Source organism: Dipodomys ordii, unplaced genomic scaffold, assembly GCF_000151885.1.
Source record: "Dipodomys ordii isolate 6190 unplaced genomic scaffold, Dord_2.0 Scaffold2, whole genome shotgun sequence".
Taxonomy (NCBI): Eukaryota; Metazoa; Chordata; class Mammalia; order Rodentia; family Heteromyidae; genus Dipodomys; species Dipodomys ordii.
Window position 1 is genome coordinate 1,342,982 of NW_012267218.1, and position 17,649 is coordinate 1,360,630.

General features: G+C 42.7%; 1 protein-coding gene across 1 annotated transcript in view; it reads right to left on the minus strand.

Annotated features, from left to right (window-relative positions):
• The window catches only part of Tdrd9 (tudor domain containing 9), a 91,769-nt gene that overhangs the window by 40,254 nt on the left and 33,866 nt on the right, over nucleotides 1-17,649 (minus strand). The window contains exons 6-9 of the mRNA XM_013012848.1: nucleotides 17,435-17,515; nucleotides 14,340-14,504; nucleotides 9,417-9,520; nucleotides 3,128-3,192 (exon numbers count right to left, since the gene is read on the minus strand). Coding sequence (XP_012868302.1) covers nucleotides 3,128-3,192; nucleotides 9,417-9,520; nucleotides 14,340-14,504; nucleotides 17,435-17,515 — 415 coding nt within the window. The remainder of the gene's footprint in view (nucleotides 1-3,127; nucleotides 3,193-9,416; nucleotides 9,521-14,339; nucleotides 14,505-17,434; nucleotides 17,516-17,649) is intronic.

Genomic DNA, 17,649 nt, shown 5'->3' on the forward strand with positions numbered 1-17,649 from the left:
TATTTGACTTCTTTCTCCTCTTCATCTGAGTCAGAACTACAACTAGAAATGATAACAACATTAACTTGCAATAACTCAAAAATATTAAAATCTATATCCTTCCAATGTTTTTCTTGGTGAAGCAGTGAAGTACAAGTAGGTATTAACTATATGACTAATTTTACATTTCTCCCTTCAAAATTTCCAAATTTCGGGGCTGGGGTTTTAGCCCAGCAGAAGGGCGCCCACCCGGCACGCGCAAGGCCCTGGGTTCGGTCGTCAGCCCTGGAAAAAAAAAAAAGCTACAAAATTTCCAAATTTCCTAATAAGTATGCAAAATTTTTCTGATAAAATTTTTTTTCTCTGGCCTGGGGGCTTAAACTCATGATTTGGGCCCTGTCTCTGAGCTTCTTTTGCTCAAAGCTAGTGCTCCATCACTTAAGTTACAGCCATTTTCAGCGTTTTCTGAGTAGTTTATTGGAGATAAAAGTATTGCAAACTTTCCTGCCCAGACCAGCTTCAAACCATGATCCTCAGATCTCAGCATCCTCAGTAGCTAGGTTACAGGCATGAGCCCACTGGCATCCAGCAAAAAAAAAAAAAAGAAAAACAACACTTTTTTTAAAGCCAGACTTGGTGATACACAGCTGTAATGCCAGAGGCAGAAGGATTGAGTTTGAGGCTTGCGTGGGTTATGTGGAGACTCACTCTCAAAAAAAAAAAAAAAAAGCTAAACAAAAGAATTTTTTGGACTGTGGTGTAGTTCAGTAGCAGAGCACTCAAAACCCTGGGTTCAACCAGCGGCAATGCAATAATGGTTTGGTTGTTGTTTTTTTTTTCACTTGGTCATAAATACATGCTAAATCTTTCATTAGGTTCAAAGACAGCCAAACACCTACATGTGCTTTTGCTCATCCTGAATTTTCAGCACTTAGAGGACTGTTATGGATTCAAATTGTGCCCCCCCAAAAGATACCCTGAGCTCTCAGACTCACAAACTCAGAATGTGACCTCCCTGGCAAAGGGAGTCACTGCAGATTAAATCAGCTACGAGGGCATAGCAGCATGAGGTAACCTCTTAATCCAAAAGGACTGATTTCCTCATGTGAAGAAGGAAAGAGACCAACACCCAGAGAATGCCACGGGACAGGAGCAGAGAACAGTGACACAACCACAAGCTAAGAACTCCAACGACTGATGACCATAAGCAGAAGCTAGCAAGAGGCCGGCCAGGAGGAAGTCAGCCTAGAACCTCAAAAGGAGCAGTTTTCTAACACTTTGATTTCGAACATCAAAGGCCCCAGAAAATGGAGAAAATAAATCAGTTTTAAGACATCCAAGGTTCTTTGTCTGAATAATCACCTTTATAACAGTAAAAAATTTCAAATAAAATTTTTAAATAACTCATAAGTCAATTGAGACAATGAGGTTATTAGCTTATATATGATAATTCAATAAAATGAACTTCTGATGTAAAAAAAAAAGATATCCAAGTTATGGTATTTTGTTATAGCAGCCCTAGAGAAATACAGAACTACTCAGAACACCTCAATGAAAATATGTACCAGCCAGCTGCCGATGGCTCACGCCTATAATCCTAGCTACTCAGAAGGCTGAGATCTGAGGATCACAGTTCAAAGCCAGTCCAAGCAGGAAAGCCCATGAGACTCTTATCTCGTCCAATAAACCACTAGAAAATCGGAAGTAGCGCTGTGGCTCACGCGGTAGAGTGCTCACCTTGAGCTGAAGAGCTCAGGTACAGCACCCAAGCCCAGAGTTCAAGCCCCATGACCGACAAAAAAAAAAAAAAGAAAAGAAAAAACATGTACCAAACTTGAACCTAGCTGGGTGCTAGGGGCACACACCTATGCCCTCAGGTTGCTGAGATCTAAGGATACTGGTTTGAAGCCAGCATAGGCAGGAAAGTTTGAGACTCTTTTTTTTTCCCCCCAGCCATGGAGCTTGAACTCTAGGCCTGTTCGCTGTCCCTGTGCTCTTCAGCTCAAGGTGAGCACTCTACCACTTAAGCCACAAAGCCACTTCCTGTTTTCCGGTGGTTAATTGGAGATAAGTCTCATATGCTTTCCTGCCCAGGCTATCTTTGAACTGTGATCCTCAGATCTCAGCCTCCAGAGTAGCTAGGATTATATGTGTGAGCCACTGGCACCTGACTTAGTTTGAGACTCTTATCTCCAATTAACCACCAAAAGGTAGAAGTGGAACTGTGGCTCAAGTAGTAGAGCACAAGCCTTGAGCACAAAAGCTCAGGAACAGCGCCCAGACCCTGAGTTCAAGCCCCACGACAGGCACACACACAAAACCTTAAACTTACTTAAGTATATAACAGAAAGATAACAAACCTAAACATATTATTTTAAATATTTGTTCAGACCATGTTTAGTGGTTTAAAAGTATTTTACCTCAATTAATTTCTAAGCTAATATCAAGTTAACTTACAGTCATTTCTACATTAATACCTGGCTTCATGATAACTTTTTCCTTAGTATGATATGTGTACCCAGTAGTCATTAAGTATGTGTGGAAGCAAATACAACTCTACCCAACTGTCAGCCAATGCAGGGTCTCAACTCCAAGATTCCTCCCTACAGTCTTTACTTCCCCTTTCAATAGGCATGCTGCTCTATTGCCCTTCGCCCTCCTCCACCTCTCCACTATTTACCCAGCAAAGGAATGACCCAACCCCTACCACCATCTGGGTAGAGACAAGTCCCAAGGCTTTGCCCTGAGTGGGATCAGTCCCTCACAGAGGAAGCCTGAGGGAGCTCTGTATCCCTTCCATGGGGGGATAGAGTAGGGTGTGCAGATACCCACGGCACCACCAACTGCATCTTGGACTAGAATCCTAGTCTCCAGCACCATGACTACCCTAAGTTGAACAGCTTTGTTACACCACACTCTCCTGCCATGATATTCTTCCTTACCACGGGCCCAAAAGCACTAACTGTCCATATACTGAAACCTCCAACCGTGAGCCAAAGTAAACATGTCTTCTTCTTCTTTTGTGTGTGTGTGTCCCTCCCTCAAAGTCACATCTGTTGGTGTTTGTAGTGTCTGAAAACAACACACAATATGGACAACATTTTTTTCTAAAGATGTGCTGTCCAGTTTTGTAATTTTAATTTCATACCTGGCAAAAACACCAATACGCTGCTCCGCTCCGACACAAACTGGGCTCCCGACCAGGTCTTGTTTCTGTCACAATAAGAGGTACACAAATATGAATCAAGGCTGAAACAGGCCCTGCTTTGTGACAATCCTGATATTACTAGCTTTGATTCTGAGAGCTCTTGCAGATCATACCAAGTGATATTCTTTATTTCACATATTACAATGGAGACCCCTGGCATTCAAGGTGCTTCATTACACTCTCTTGTGTTCAGGGTGGTTCATTACACTCTCTTGTGTTCAGGGTGGTTCATTACACTCACATGTATTCAGGATAGTTCATTATACTCACCTGTATTCAGGGTGGCTCATTACACTCACCTGTAGGATACACTATGCATTTAAGTTTTCCTGGGAACTTAATTATTAAAATCCATAACCCCAAGGTACAAAATACTTAACTATAAGAATTAACAGAGAGCTGGGAAGGTGGCTCAGCAGCAGAGCACTTGCCTTGCAATGCATGAGGCCCTGGGTTCAATTCCTCAGCACCACGTAAGCAAAAAGAAAAAAGCCGGAAGTGGTGCTATGGCTCAAGTGGTAGAGCGCTAGCCTTGAGCTGAAGAGCTGAGGGACAGCGCCCAGGCTCAGAGTTCAGGCCCCACAACCGGACCAAAAAAAAAAAAGAATTAACAGAGTCTAAATTATTATTGAAAACATTTTGACAGGCTAAGATTTCAAATCAACTACTTGCCTCTCCACTACTATTGGGACATTTTGGTTGTTGTTTTTTGTTTGGTGTGTGTGTGTGTACACATGCACACGCACACACATGCTCGAAGATACACACACTGGTATCGGGTTTGAATTCATGGCGTGGGCACTGTCACTGTCTCTTAGCTTTTTCACTCAAGGCTACAGCACTACTACTTACTGGAGATAAGCAGTGTGAGCCCTACATGCCGGGGCCTCTCTAAGTAGTCCAGACACATAGGAGTGAGTGAATGTGTGTATGTGTGGAGTGTGTGTGTGTGTGTGTCCCTCCCTCCCTCAAAGTCACATTTGTTGGTGTTTGCAGTGTCTAAAAAGGCACTGGGCAAGACCCACCCCAACACACATACTACAGCTTGCCCCTAGCCAGAGAGACTGTAAATAAGCAAAAAGGGCCCTTCCATTTCTCAGTTAAGATCATGAGAGGAACAGAGGGTCACGGGATAAAGCCTAAGGCACTGTGCAGAGTGCCTTTTCAGAAAGGAGGGTATGGAAGGCCTGTTACAGGAGACCACAGAGGAGCTGAGGAGACAGCCATGAAGCAGTATCCAGGCTATGATCGAGGAAGGGGGACTGCAAAGGAGAGCCGGGTGTGAGAGGTGACTCAGCACTCCACAAATACAGCTCCTGGTGCTTGGCCACTGAGACAGACAACACAGGCCCGGCTGGTGTGCAGGCATATATGGGATTCTGGGAACAGCCAAGGATGAACACCTGCTGCAATGTAGCACCACAACAAGCAGGATTTCGGCACTATATGTGGAGGTCTACTTTAGGCAATTTAAAAAGCAACTGCAGCCGGGCACTAGTGGCTCACGCCTGCAATCCTAGCTACTCAGGAGGCTGAGATCTGAGGATCGCGGTTTAAAGCCAGCCCAGGCAGGAAAGTCCTTGAGACTCTTATCTCCTCCAATAAACCACTAGAAAACCAGAAGTGGCACTGTGGCTCTAGTGGTAGAGCATTAGTCTTGAGCTGAAGAGCTAAGGGACAGCATCTAGGCCCAGAGTTCAAGACCCACGACCAACCAAAAAAAAAACAAAACTGGAACTGACCTGGCTAGTTAAGAGGGAAGTTGGTAAACCCTAGCAATGCCTAAAAAATAAAGTAAAAATCAGTTATAGAATTAAAATCCTATAAATATTTATTTGGAATACAAAATAAAGCAATGAAAAGGAAATGAGGAATAAAAAAGGCACAGGAAACAAAAATCAAATGTCTAGTATAATTCAACCACACCACAATAATAGGCTAAGCAATATAATTAGAAGGCAGAAATTGTTAGAATAATTTAAATATAATCCCCACTCAGAATATGTTGTCTAAAGGAGGCATAATTTACATTCAAAGACACAAACTGAAAGCGAGGAGATAGGAGAAGATCTGTCTTGCAAACAGGAACCACAACAAAGTAGAACAGCTATACTGATATACAAAACCTATCTAAAAATCACAAATGTTACTTGAGATAAACAGAACAATTTATAACAGCACCAAAATATCTGAAGCATAAACTGACATAAACCATGAGAGAAAGTAGGCAATCCAATCTTAATGAATACCTTACCTTTAATTATCTATAATGCAGTATAGATATACTATTCTATAGTATCTACATTCTATCTATATTCTCTATGGATAATATAAAACAATGAGGCAGATGATCAGGAAACAGAAGACTTGAAAAACACCTTAAGCCAATTAACTACACCTAAGGGACATCTGTAGAACAGCAGTAAAATACACTTTCTTCTCAAGTACCCATGAAACATTCCCTAAAATATGTAAAACAGACCTCAATAAATTTAAGAGGTAGAATATAAAATGTGTTCTTCCATCATAACAGATGATATTCAAAATCGGTAACAGGGAAATTTTAGGAAAAATTGTAATTTAATAACATGTTCCTGGAAGTGGCACTGAGCAAGCGCTTACCTTGAACTGAAGAGCTGAGGGACAGCACCCAGGCCCAGAGTTCAAGCCCATGACCAACCAAAAAAATAAAAATAAAATAAAAATAAAGCCTTGAAAAAAAATCAAAAGGAAAATGAAAAAAAAAAAAGACATACTTTGTGAGACCAAAAAGCAGAACTTAAGGGGAAAAAAATGTATAACTATAAATGCCTATATCAAAAACCAAACCTTCTACTTTAAGGCACACAAAAAAGAATAGCAAACTAAACCTAAACAGAAAAAACAATTGAAGACTTCAGTGAAATAGGAAAAACAAAAAAATCAGTGAAACCAAAATTTAGTTCTTTAAAAAGATAATACATAATTGACAAACATTTAGGCAGCCTGACTGAGACTTAACAAAAAAGGAAAGGACTCAAATTACTAGAATCAGAAAGGAAAGAGGGAATATTACTACTGACCCCACAGGAAAAGATTACATTAGAAAGGAATATATTATGAACAACTGTATTTTAACAAATTAGATAGGGGGCTGGGAAGATGGCTCAGTGGCAGAGTGCTTGCCTTGCATGCATGAGGCCCTGGGTTCAATTCCTCAGCACCACATAAGCAGAAAAAAAAAGCCGAAAGTGGTACTGTGGCTCAAGTGGTAGAGCGCTAGCCTTGAGCTGAAGAACTGAGGGACAGCGCCCAGGCCCAGAGTTCAGGCCCCATGACCAGACCCCCAAAAAAACAAAAACAAAAAAAACAAACCAATTAGATAGCTTGAACGAATCATTCCACCAACTACTGGAACTAACCCTAGAAGAAACAGTCTAAACAGACCTATAACAAATGATTGTGTGCTGTCAATAAAACAGTAGTTATTCTTGACCAAGAGTTTCATCATATTTTTTAAAATACAAGTAAATATTTATTCTTAAACAAGAGTGTCAGTGTATTAAAAAAAAATACTAACAATGGACTAAAGGCATGGTTCTAGTGGTAAAGCACTAGCCTAACAAGTGTGAGGAACTGAATTCTGCTAACATACGCATAAGCACATACACATATTTAAACTCAATACTAAGAGAAAAATAATCTCATTTAAAATGAGCAAAAGATTTGGAAACCTCAGACACAAATGGCCAAATAAGCACATGAAGGAAGTTAAACATCGCAGTATGAAGGGAAACACAAAGTAAAAACAACAGTAAGACTCCACTACGCACAAACTCTAGGACATTGGCACCACCAGCTCCTAGCAAGGACATGGAGCTACAGCAAGTCTCACTCATCACCACTGGGCATACAACCTTGCCGTATGACCTGGAAATCATCCTTGAATTTACTTAAAAGTACTGAAAACAGGGCTGGGATGTAGCTCAGTGGCAAAGCGCTTGCTTAGCAAGCGCAACGTCCTGGGTTCGATCCCCAGTACCAAAAAAGAAAAGACAAAAAAAAAAAAGTACTGAAAACATTTTTCCACATAAAGCCTACTACTGGACATTAATAGCAGCTCTATTTATACTATAAAACTTAGAAGTAACCAAAATGTCTTTTAATAGGCAAATGGGTAACCTGTCATACATGCAGACAACAGAATTATTCAGCAATATTTTTAAAAATAGGTTTATCAAGCCATGGAAAGACAGAAGAAACCCTAATAACAACAACATTATTCTAGGAGAAGACAGCACCATAGACAAGGCACAGGATCAGTGAGGGATGGGGTGGGGGAGGAAGAGAGGAGCATAGGTGGGTGCACAACAAGGTTCTCAGGCAGTGAAGCTGCAGCAGCAGAGGTACTGGGTTAATGAGGACACAACGCATGATGCATTCATCACAACTCCCAAGAGTGACCAAAGATTCTGGGTGATGCTGATGTGTCCATTCCACAAATGCAGACCTGTGGTACAGAACATGGGCAATGGTAAAATGGTATATGTGGAGGGTGGCCATGGGAGCTCTCTGCATCTTCGTGTGTGTGCTTGGCCAGTGAAGTCTATGCAAACATTCCAAAATTGGAGAAACTCTAAAATTTGAAACACTTCTGGTTTCAAGCATTTTGGATAAGGGTCCCTAAATCTGTACCAAATTGATGGAACTGTATTTCAAGAATGAGACCAGGCACCAGTGGCCCGCATCTGTAGTCGTAGCTACTGAGGAAGCTGAGATCTGAAGGATCTCAGTTGGTTCAAGGTCAGATGGAAGAAAAATCTGAGACTCCATCTGAAAAATAACCAACTTATTTAAAAAAAAAAAGCCAGCTTCAAGCATGGGTCAATAAGTAGAGCACCAGCCAAGCAAGCTCAAGGCCATGAGTTCAAAACCTCTGTACTGGCAGAGAGAAACAGAAACATAGAGACAAAAAAGAGGCAGAAACAGACACAACTAGACACAGAGAGACAGAGAAAGTGAATGAGTTATGTTAATTAGGTAGATTGAGTAAATCCAAAACGTCTACAGATGTCAAAGCATCATGCTGCATCCTACATACAGTAAATACAACCTATTAGGTTGGTTTTTTAAATTTAAATAAAGAAGAACTGGGAGTAAAGTAAAAAACGTTAGCTAAATAAAAATAAAACATTTACCAACAGATTCTTTTCTTTTTTGGTCAGTTGTGAGGCTTGAACTCTGGGCCTGGGCACTGCCCCTCAATTCTTCAGCTCAAGGCATGCACTCTTGAACCACAGCACCACTTCTGTTTTTTCTGAGTGGTTTATTGGCAATAAGAGTCTCATGGACTTTCCTGCCCAGGCTGGCTTTGAACTACAATCCTCAGATCTCAGCCTCCTGAGTAGCTAAGATTATAGGTGTGAGCCACCAGTACTGGCTTACCAAGAGATTCTTTAAAGGGAATAATTTAGGAAGAATGAAAATAATCTAAGAAAGTAAGTCTAAATTTTACAACTAAAGATTAATTTACCGGTGTGTATCTAAGCCATCCAGCTATCAAGTTCTGGTTGGCAGTAAGATAATAGAATCTCCATTCACATTGTTATCCTAAAACATCAATGCTACTTAGGAACTGTAGTAGTATTAGGGCAGAGAAGCTTCATAGCCAAGTACAGTGTGTCCCCACTTCCAGAAGAAAGGAGGATGAAAGCCCAGCCAAGTGTCAGGCACACACACTGACAGCACATGCCATGCGACCTCCTATGTCTGGGAAAGCCAGCTTTCCTTCAGGCTGCTGATCCAGCTTCTAAAACCACCAGTCCCAAAACCTCAGTGAGGCTTTGACTACTTTAAGTACAACTTTCCAATAAAACACATCCAAAATACGATCTATAGCGTCTGCTGAATAAGTGCCATAGCTGTATCTTAATCTATAAAAACAACAAGCCGGGCAATGGTGGCTCACGCCTGTAATCCTAGCTACTCAGGAGGCTGAGATCTCAGGATCTCAGTTCAAAACCAGCCTGGGCAGGAAAATCCATGAGACACTTATCTCCAATGAACCACCAGAAAACTGGAAGTGATGTGGTAGCCTTGAGCTGAAGAGCTCAAGGGACAGCACCCAGGCTCAGAGTTCAAGCTCCACAACCAAAAAAAAAAAAAAACAAAAACAAAAAAATACAACACTAACAAGCTTCTAATGAGTGACAAGTGTTTCAACTGATATACACTGAAAGGCCACTCTTACCCACTCTCTTTCATGTCCAAGTCATCAAACATCTGAATTAGGGAGACAGCAACTTCATAGATATCCTTCGTTATCAGTGGTTCCTCCAGGCGATGTGGAGAGAGCTGAAGACAGCAAAAGAAAAACTCAGGATACCAAAATAGGATACAGAGGAAAGGCTGGGTTGGATGGGTACCCCACTGCTTTAATGTCCTAAGTAAAAATAATGCATCACTTGCAGCCACTGCTCAGGCCACCCATCACACTACCCAGCCCCAAGAGCAGGGCTGGGGTGGGGGACCAAGCACAGCATGACAGGGCTGGTGTGCACTCTACTCTGAAGGAACAGGGTAAGTTACAACAAACCCAGGAGCTGCTGCTAAAATCAAAGCCAACCTCTCCTGCTCTGTCAAATTCCTGCCTCCTAAATCCCCAAGATTCCACCATCACCCCATTCAGGAAGTACCAAGACACAACTGTGTCTTGTTTGCTAGTGTGCCTTAAAAACATATCAGGGCTGGGAATGTGGCTCCATGGCAGAGTGCTTGCCTAGCATGCACCTGGGTTTGATTCCTCAGTACACCACATAAAAAGAAAAAGCTCCTGGGTGCCGGTAATCCTAGCTACTCAGGAGGCTGAGATCTGAGGATCAGGGTTCAAAGCCAGCCCGGGAAGGGAAGTCCATGAGACTCTTATCTCTAATAAACCAGTAGAAAACAGGAAGTGGTGCTGTGGTTCAAGCGGTAGAGCACTCACCTTGAGCTGAAGAGGTGAGGGACAGTGCCCAGGCCCAGCATTCAGGCCCCACAACCAGGAAAAAAAAAAAAAAGGCTGGAAGTGGAGCTGTAGTTCAAGTGGTACTCTTACCAGCCTCGAATGAAAAAGCTCAGGGAGCCGGGCGCCGGTGGCTCACGCCTGTCATCCTAGCTACTCAGGAGGCTGAGATCTGAGGATCGCGGTTCAAAGCCAGCCCGGGCAGGAGAGACTGTGAGACTCCTATCTCCAATAAACCACCAGAAAACCGGAAGTGGCGCTGTAGCTCAAGGACTCGCCTTGAGCTGAAGAGCTGAGGGACAGTGCCCAGACCCAGAGTTCAAGCCCCACGACCAACAAAAAAAAAAAAGAAAAGAAAAAGCTCAGGGATAGTGCCCATGCCTGAGTTCAAGGTCTAGGACCTGTACAAGAAAAAAAAAAAGCCAGAAGTGGCACTGTGGCTCAAGTGGTAGAGCGCTCGCCTTGAGCTGAAGAGCTGAGGGACAGCGCCCAGGCCCAGAGTTCAGGCCCCACGACCGGACCCGGAAAAAAAAAAAAAAAGTAAGAACATAACCTCATGGTAAGGCAGCTGTACAGATTTCTGGACCAGGTCTAACTGTGCATTCAAACAGCCACACCAGGACCGGATGACTTTAAAATGCTCCTCTAGCACCTCTACAGAATGCAGGACACCAACCACACTTAACTGTCTGCCTGCTTTCCAGGAGTGGGGAGCCACAGGTACCTGTTCATGCAATGCTCCTCACAATGGTTATAGCACAAGCCCCATAGTCTATACTATAGCCTTTCTGTACTTTTTTTGTTTTTTTTTAATTTTATTAATAATATTATGAAACTAAACATGGTAGTACATGCTTATATTCCTCGCACTCAGGAAGCTAAAGAAGGAGGTTCATTAGCTTAAGGCCAGACTAAGCTACAGAGTGGACACTGTCTCAAAAAAAAAAAATGATGGGCTGGGAAGGTGGCTCAGTGGAAGAGCACTTGCCTTGCATGCATGAGGCCCTGGGTTCAATTCCTTAGCACCACATAAGCAAAAAGAAAAAAAAAGCCGGAAGTGGCGCTGTGGCTCAAGTGGTAGAGCGCTCGCCTTGAGCTGAAGAGCTGAGGGATAGCGCCCAAGCCCAGAGTTCCAGCCCCACAACCAACTAAAAAAAAAAAAAAAAATGAATCAACTATTGTGAAGAACATACTAAAACAAGTCTTTCAGTGATCAGAAGTTAATTATACATAGAAATTATTTTGTCCAAGTCTGGCACCAGTGGCTCACACCTGTAATCCTAGCTACTCAGGAGGCTGAGATCTGAGGGTCACGGTTCAAAGCCAGCCCAGGCAGGAGAGTCTGTGAGACTCTTATCCAATAAACGACTAGAAAACCGGAAGTGGCGCTATGGCTCAAGCAGCAGAGCGCTCGCCTTGAGCTGAAGAGCGCAGGGACAGCACCCAAGCCCAGAGTTCAACCCCATGACTGACAAAAAAAAAAGAAATTATTTTGTCCAATTTTACGCAGAATAAATTAAGTCAGCTAGTATCCAAATAATCTACTTCTCATGATCACAATTCTAGTGATATAATTATGACAAATTGTTTATTAACAATGTTGAAGAAGCATGTCTACTGCATCTAATCTTTATATGCTATGTGTGCCTTAGTTTTCTGCTTTAGCCAATTACCAATACTCACCATACTATAACTGTACAAGAAAGAAATAGAATAATGGGTTTGTCCCCACAAACAACAGTGGCTTGGATACCTAGACACTTTCTACAAATAAGGTGGGCTGGGAAGTTGGCTCAGTGGTAGAGTGCTTGCCTTGCATGCCTGAGGCCCTGGGTTCCATTCCTCAACACACATAAGCAAAAAGAAAAAAGCCGGAAGTGGTGCTGTGGCTCAAGTGGTAGAGCGCTAGCCTTGAACTGAAGAGCTGAGGGACAGCGCCCAGGCCCAGAGTTCAGGCCCCATGACCGGACCAAAAAAAAAAAAAGAGGATTTACAAATAAGGTGTGGAAAACATGTCAATGATTCACAAGAATCTCAGACAAGTTCCAGCATCCATGTGACTGGGGTGGCAGGGCAAGATTTCAAAGCTCCCTGTGCTTCCAAGACAAGTCTGCAAGGGACAGATGTGGCTGTGGACCCCTACTGTATTGGGCCAGGGAAGAAACACCAAAGCCCTTGCCCGTGTTTTTCTCAATGGAGACATAACAACCCAGTACAAGGCCACTGCATCAGGGACAGGATGTGAAAGGGGCAGGCACTCCCAAAGCACACTCAGGAACTCTGCTAACCTTCCCACTCAAGTGCTAGGCCACTCACGATTTACAGAGTAAGGAAAAAGTCACCATGTTTCTGCCTCAAGTAGGGTCCTGGACCCTCGCTTCTTCGCTATCAAGGAGATGCCCTGCCCTAGCTGGCAAGGGAAGGACACAGAAGCAAGTGAGAAAACAGACATGTTAGAACCAGAAAGCCAAGAAAGCTGTATACCAGGTCACGCTGATGAAAGACCTAAAAACAATAACAAGAAAACCCTAATGTAATAAAACCTGTAAAATCTGTGCTCCATCGTGGAAATGCATGGTCCCCAAACAACGCACTGAGAGCCTAAGTAGGATGTGGGATGCTCTACTTCTAGACATGGCTTATGGGTCACAATTTCATTAAGGTATACATTTACATCTTATGTACTTTTTCTAAGGATGTTCATACAAAGAAAGTTAAAACAAAGGATGAAAAGAATTCTTCAAGACACTGAAAGGTAAAATGCAGGAGAGTTCTAGGAGACCCAGAGAAGGGTGATCTTAAGAAAATCCAATTGACCAGCAGTGTCAAATATCAGAAGCAGCAGGTAAGCTCACTGCTGAGCTCCTCTGGCTCAGCAAGGAGGTCCTGAGGGCCCCAGCAAAGCTGTCTGAGTTGAGTGGGATAGCAAAGTCACACTGTGAGAACAACTGCAGTAAGAGGCAGAGAAAAAGAGAAGTTGGCAAAAGCTGCAGAGAAACCCAGAGTCAAAAAAAAGGCTGACATAGTAATCAGGCAAAGAGAAGTAAGTGAACAGCAGAGAGGACTAGGTTCCTCTGTGCATGCGTGCATCCGTGCGTGTGTTTGTGTGTGTATGTGTGTATGTGTGTGTGTTTTCTTGATCCAATCATCCACTGAAAGGCATCTGGACAGTTTCCATAACTTGGCTATGGTAACTAGTATAGCAACTAGTGGGCAAGTGTCTTCACAGCCTCCTAACTTGCCATCTTTTGGATAAATGCTCAAGTGTGGTATTGCTGGATCACAGGGTAGCTTTATAGTTATTGAGGGATCCTCAATAACTCAAACTGCCTTCCACAATGATTGTACCTGTTTACACTCACACGAACATCTCTGTCAGCATCTGTTGTTGTCTGTTCTTTTTTTTTTTTATTGTAAAGATGCTATACAGAGCAGTTACGGTTACATGACTACTATAATGAGGACATTTCCTATTGGGTATCTTTTATTTTTTTTTTTGGGTCCGGTCATAGGGCCTGAACTCTGGGCCTGGATGCTGTCCCTCAGCTCTTCAGCTCAAGGCTAGTGCTCTACCACTTGAGCCACAGTGCCACTTCTGGCTTTTTTCTTTTTTCTTACTTGGTGCTGAGGAATCAAACCCAGGGCCTCAGGCATGCGAGGCAAGCGCTCCACCACTGAGCCACCTTCCCAGCCCCCCTATTGGGTATTTTTACCCCTTGGTTTTCCCCTACCATTCCTTCCCTCCCAATCTCCCCAGCCCTCCCCAAGTTATAAAGTTCGTTTTCAACATAGTATATTGTCTGCATACTTGATGACAGCTATTCTTACTGAACTGAGATGGAATATTAGAAAATGTAATCAAAATGGTATTCAAAATAAAATTATCTCCCATCCCCAAGTGAATCTGTAGTTTTCTACTAACCAAAATCAAATACCTTACTTTTCAACAGCAATAAGATATAAAACCAGTCCCAATAAGTTCCACAAGGATATATTTACATGGTAAGTTCATAACGAATTCAGAAATATCCTTCTTTTATTCTCCTCCAACCCTCTTCTCTCCCTCACTTTATGTTCTAATAGGTCCTTTCAACCTTAAGTGGCTGAATGCAAGTGTGATCAAATACCAAAAGACCATTACTATAAAAGAAGCAAGGCATTCCAACATACCCCACTGTGATAAATGTGGTCCAAATCGTTGAGATAATATTCTTCTATTGCATGGGGCTTGCCTTCCACTTCAAAAACATAAGCAGGGTTCATCTTGTTCTGAACAGGAACAGCAAAGTAGTCTGAAAACTCCTTACAGTTGATGGTAGCAGACATGAGAACAACCTGTAGACAAAAAAAGGCCATCTAAATATGCAAACAATGTGGAATAATAGACAAACTCCAGGCTTGTCTTCTGCTTCAATCCTGTATTTAATAATTTCTCAGATTTTAGATAGAATATCCTGACTTAATACAAATTACTGCAGTTTAAGGAGTACTCAGACATAAATTTTTACTATTCATGTTAAATAAGAAATCACATATCACTAATAAACCTAAATTATCACCACTATTTACAGGAAACTGTGCATCAGAATTTGTGTGTGTGAGAGAGAGAGAGAGAGAGAGACAGAGAAAGAGACAGAGACAGAGACAGAGCATGCACACGTGTGCTGGTCCTGGGGCTTTAACTCAGGACCTAGGTACTGTTCCTGAGCTTTTTTTGCTCAAGGCTATCACTCTAACACTTGAGCCACAGCTCCACTTCGGGCTTTTGAGTAGTTTACTGGAGGTAAGAGTCGCACAGATTATCCTACCCAGGCTGGCTTTGAACCATAATCCTCAAATCTCAGACTCTTGGGCAGCTAGGATTACAGGCGTGAGCCACTGGTGATCAGCAGAAATTATTATTTTTTAGATAGGTTATTAAATGTGTTTAATAAAAATAAGGAAGTAAACCAGGGAATATGACAATCTTCACTGTAAGTAAAATAGTGGAAAAGACCCCAAATCATAGCCGTGCAACAGCCTGAGGAGCCAGCCCAGACTGCAGCGAGACAAGGGAGGATCAGGACTGCAATTCCAGTTTTGCAAAAAGAAAAAAAACCACATCTTTAGGCAAGTCAACTACATAAGCCAGGAGTAGTCATCACAACACATCAGACATGCCCAGAGAAGGTGGCAGCAATCCTGAGAATGTCATTCCCCAGTCTCCACAAGCTAAGTCTGACTGCACAACTCCCTGCCTGGAAGCTGATGACTTGTGGCATCTATTAGAAGTCCCTAAGTGTAAATCTTAGTAGAAAGTCAAGACTTTATTTAGGCACATCAGTGCCTTTTTCCCTTTGATGTTAGACACAATGATAAACCATACTAAGCAGAACTCATTTTGGGAGGAAATGTCTGAGATTGCAATGTTCTTAGCAGCCATTTGGGGTGCAAGAGTGGTCCTCCAGGAACACTCAGTCACAACGCAGGATTCTAACATTGTCTAAGGAAAGCAGGCCAGCTGGCCGCCTTTTCATGGAGCCTGGCATGCAAATAAGACTCAGCACTGCCTTAGCCTCCTTGCAGACAGAGGTAGCAACACACCACTCATTCAGGTTGGTGGACTGGAGGACAGCAGGGGAGGACATAGAGAGCCCGAGCAGGGACTCCAGGGACTTTTATGGTCCTTCATGGGAAGAGGCAGGGGAGACTTGAGGCCAAGTGTTATTATTCTTGCATCGAAAACTCCCCACACCAGTGTTCTTATATAAAAGGAAATAAGCTGAGCACCAGTGGCTCACACCCATAACCTGAAGTTACTCAGGTAGCTGAGGTCTAGAGCCCAGGCATATAAGCTCATCTCTACCTGACAAGCAAAGGTCAGAACTGGAGGCATGTGGCTCAAGTGGTACAGTGCTAGATATTAGCACACATCCAAGCAAGAGCCTAAGGCCTTGAGTTCAAGCCCCAGGTCGGGAACAAAAAAAGAAGAGAGAAGAGGGGAGGGGAGGGAAAGAAGGGAGGAAGAGGAAAAAGGAAAAGGAGAGAGGGAAAGGAGGGAGGGAGGGAGGGAAACTGGAAGTAGAGCTGTGATTTAAGTGGTAGAGTGCTAGCCTTGAACAAAAAAGCTCAGGCCCTGAGTTTTTAAGCTCCAGGACCTGCACTGAAGGAAAAATAAAAGGGGGGGTCCCAATTTGTTGAAGCCTTCAATGCCATCTTTAAATTAAGATTACCAAATAGGAATAAAAGCCCATCCTCTCATTCAGCTAGAAAGGTATTATAGTCACCTAGGGTAGCAAAACCACCACTGCAAAGGTCAGGCTATATTCATTCAGCTACCACCTGAGAATCCTTTATTAATTCCACATTGTAATAATATGCATATCCCAAATAAATTGCTACCAAATTGCTTCCTGAAGACCTTTGCTTGGCTTAGCTAGACTGAAAATAACTATGCTTAAAATTGTTTAGGTTGTGTAAATTATTCTAAACACTTTTCAATTTTGACTTACTTGATGTTTTTTTTTTCATTTTCTGGTATTTAACATTCCCCACAATTTCCATTCAATTTGACCTGTCCTCAAAGTTCAGAGCCAGTATTGCCAGAGCATTCCTGTAGTGAATGCACTGCTTTAAACACAGTGCTTATTCAACCAAAAGCAGTGTCTTAAGAGCCAGTATGTCATTATAGTCAACTATTATTAAAACATTTTCAGCAACCTAAAGAGTTAGAATTCAAAGCAACATAACAACCAGAAAGTATTTTATACAGTGGCCACTGGAGAATGCTCTCAGGCCTGGTCACTGGTAAGACCTGGAATAGCAATGGCTGACACAAACATTAGGAGACTTATCTGTTACAACAGGGAGAAACAAGCCAGGTGGGAAAGCTCCCAATAACCCCAGCACTAGGGAGGCTGAGACAAGCAGAGCACAGGTGTGAGGACAGTGTGAGTTGGCAATGTCTCAGTGAGCTCTTTTTTTTTTGGCGGGGGGGGATCCGGTCATGGGGCCTGAACTCTGGGCCTGGGCGCTGTCCCTCAGCTCTTCAGCTCAAGGCTAGCGCTCTACCACTTGAGCCACAGCACCACTTCCGGCTTTTTTCTTTTTGCTTATGTGGTGCTGAGGAATCGAACCCAGGGCCTCAGGCATGCAAGGCAAGCGCTCTACCACTGAGCCACCTTCCCAGCCCTCTCAGTAAGCTCTTATCTTAGGAGAAGAAAAAAAGTACAGACACAATAAACACTAACTCTAAATACTTTTGTTACTTATGAAATCAAATTTACCTTGACAAAACGCGAATTTGTTCTTAGAAGTTTTCGGACTACCAAGAGCAGGAAATCCATTTCCTCAGTTCGTTCATGTACCTACAAATAAAAATGTTTTAATTTTTTTAAAAAAAGAAGAAGAGAAGATGGCGACGGGGCAGTAGGGAAACGCCACAGCTCTCTCCAACCAAAAAGAGAGTTCGAGTTCCAACGCTTAATCTCCCCAAGAGACC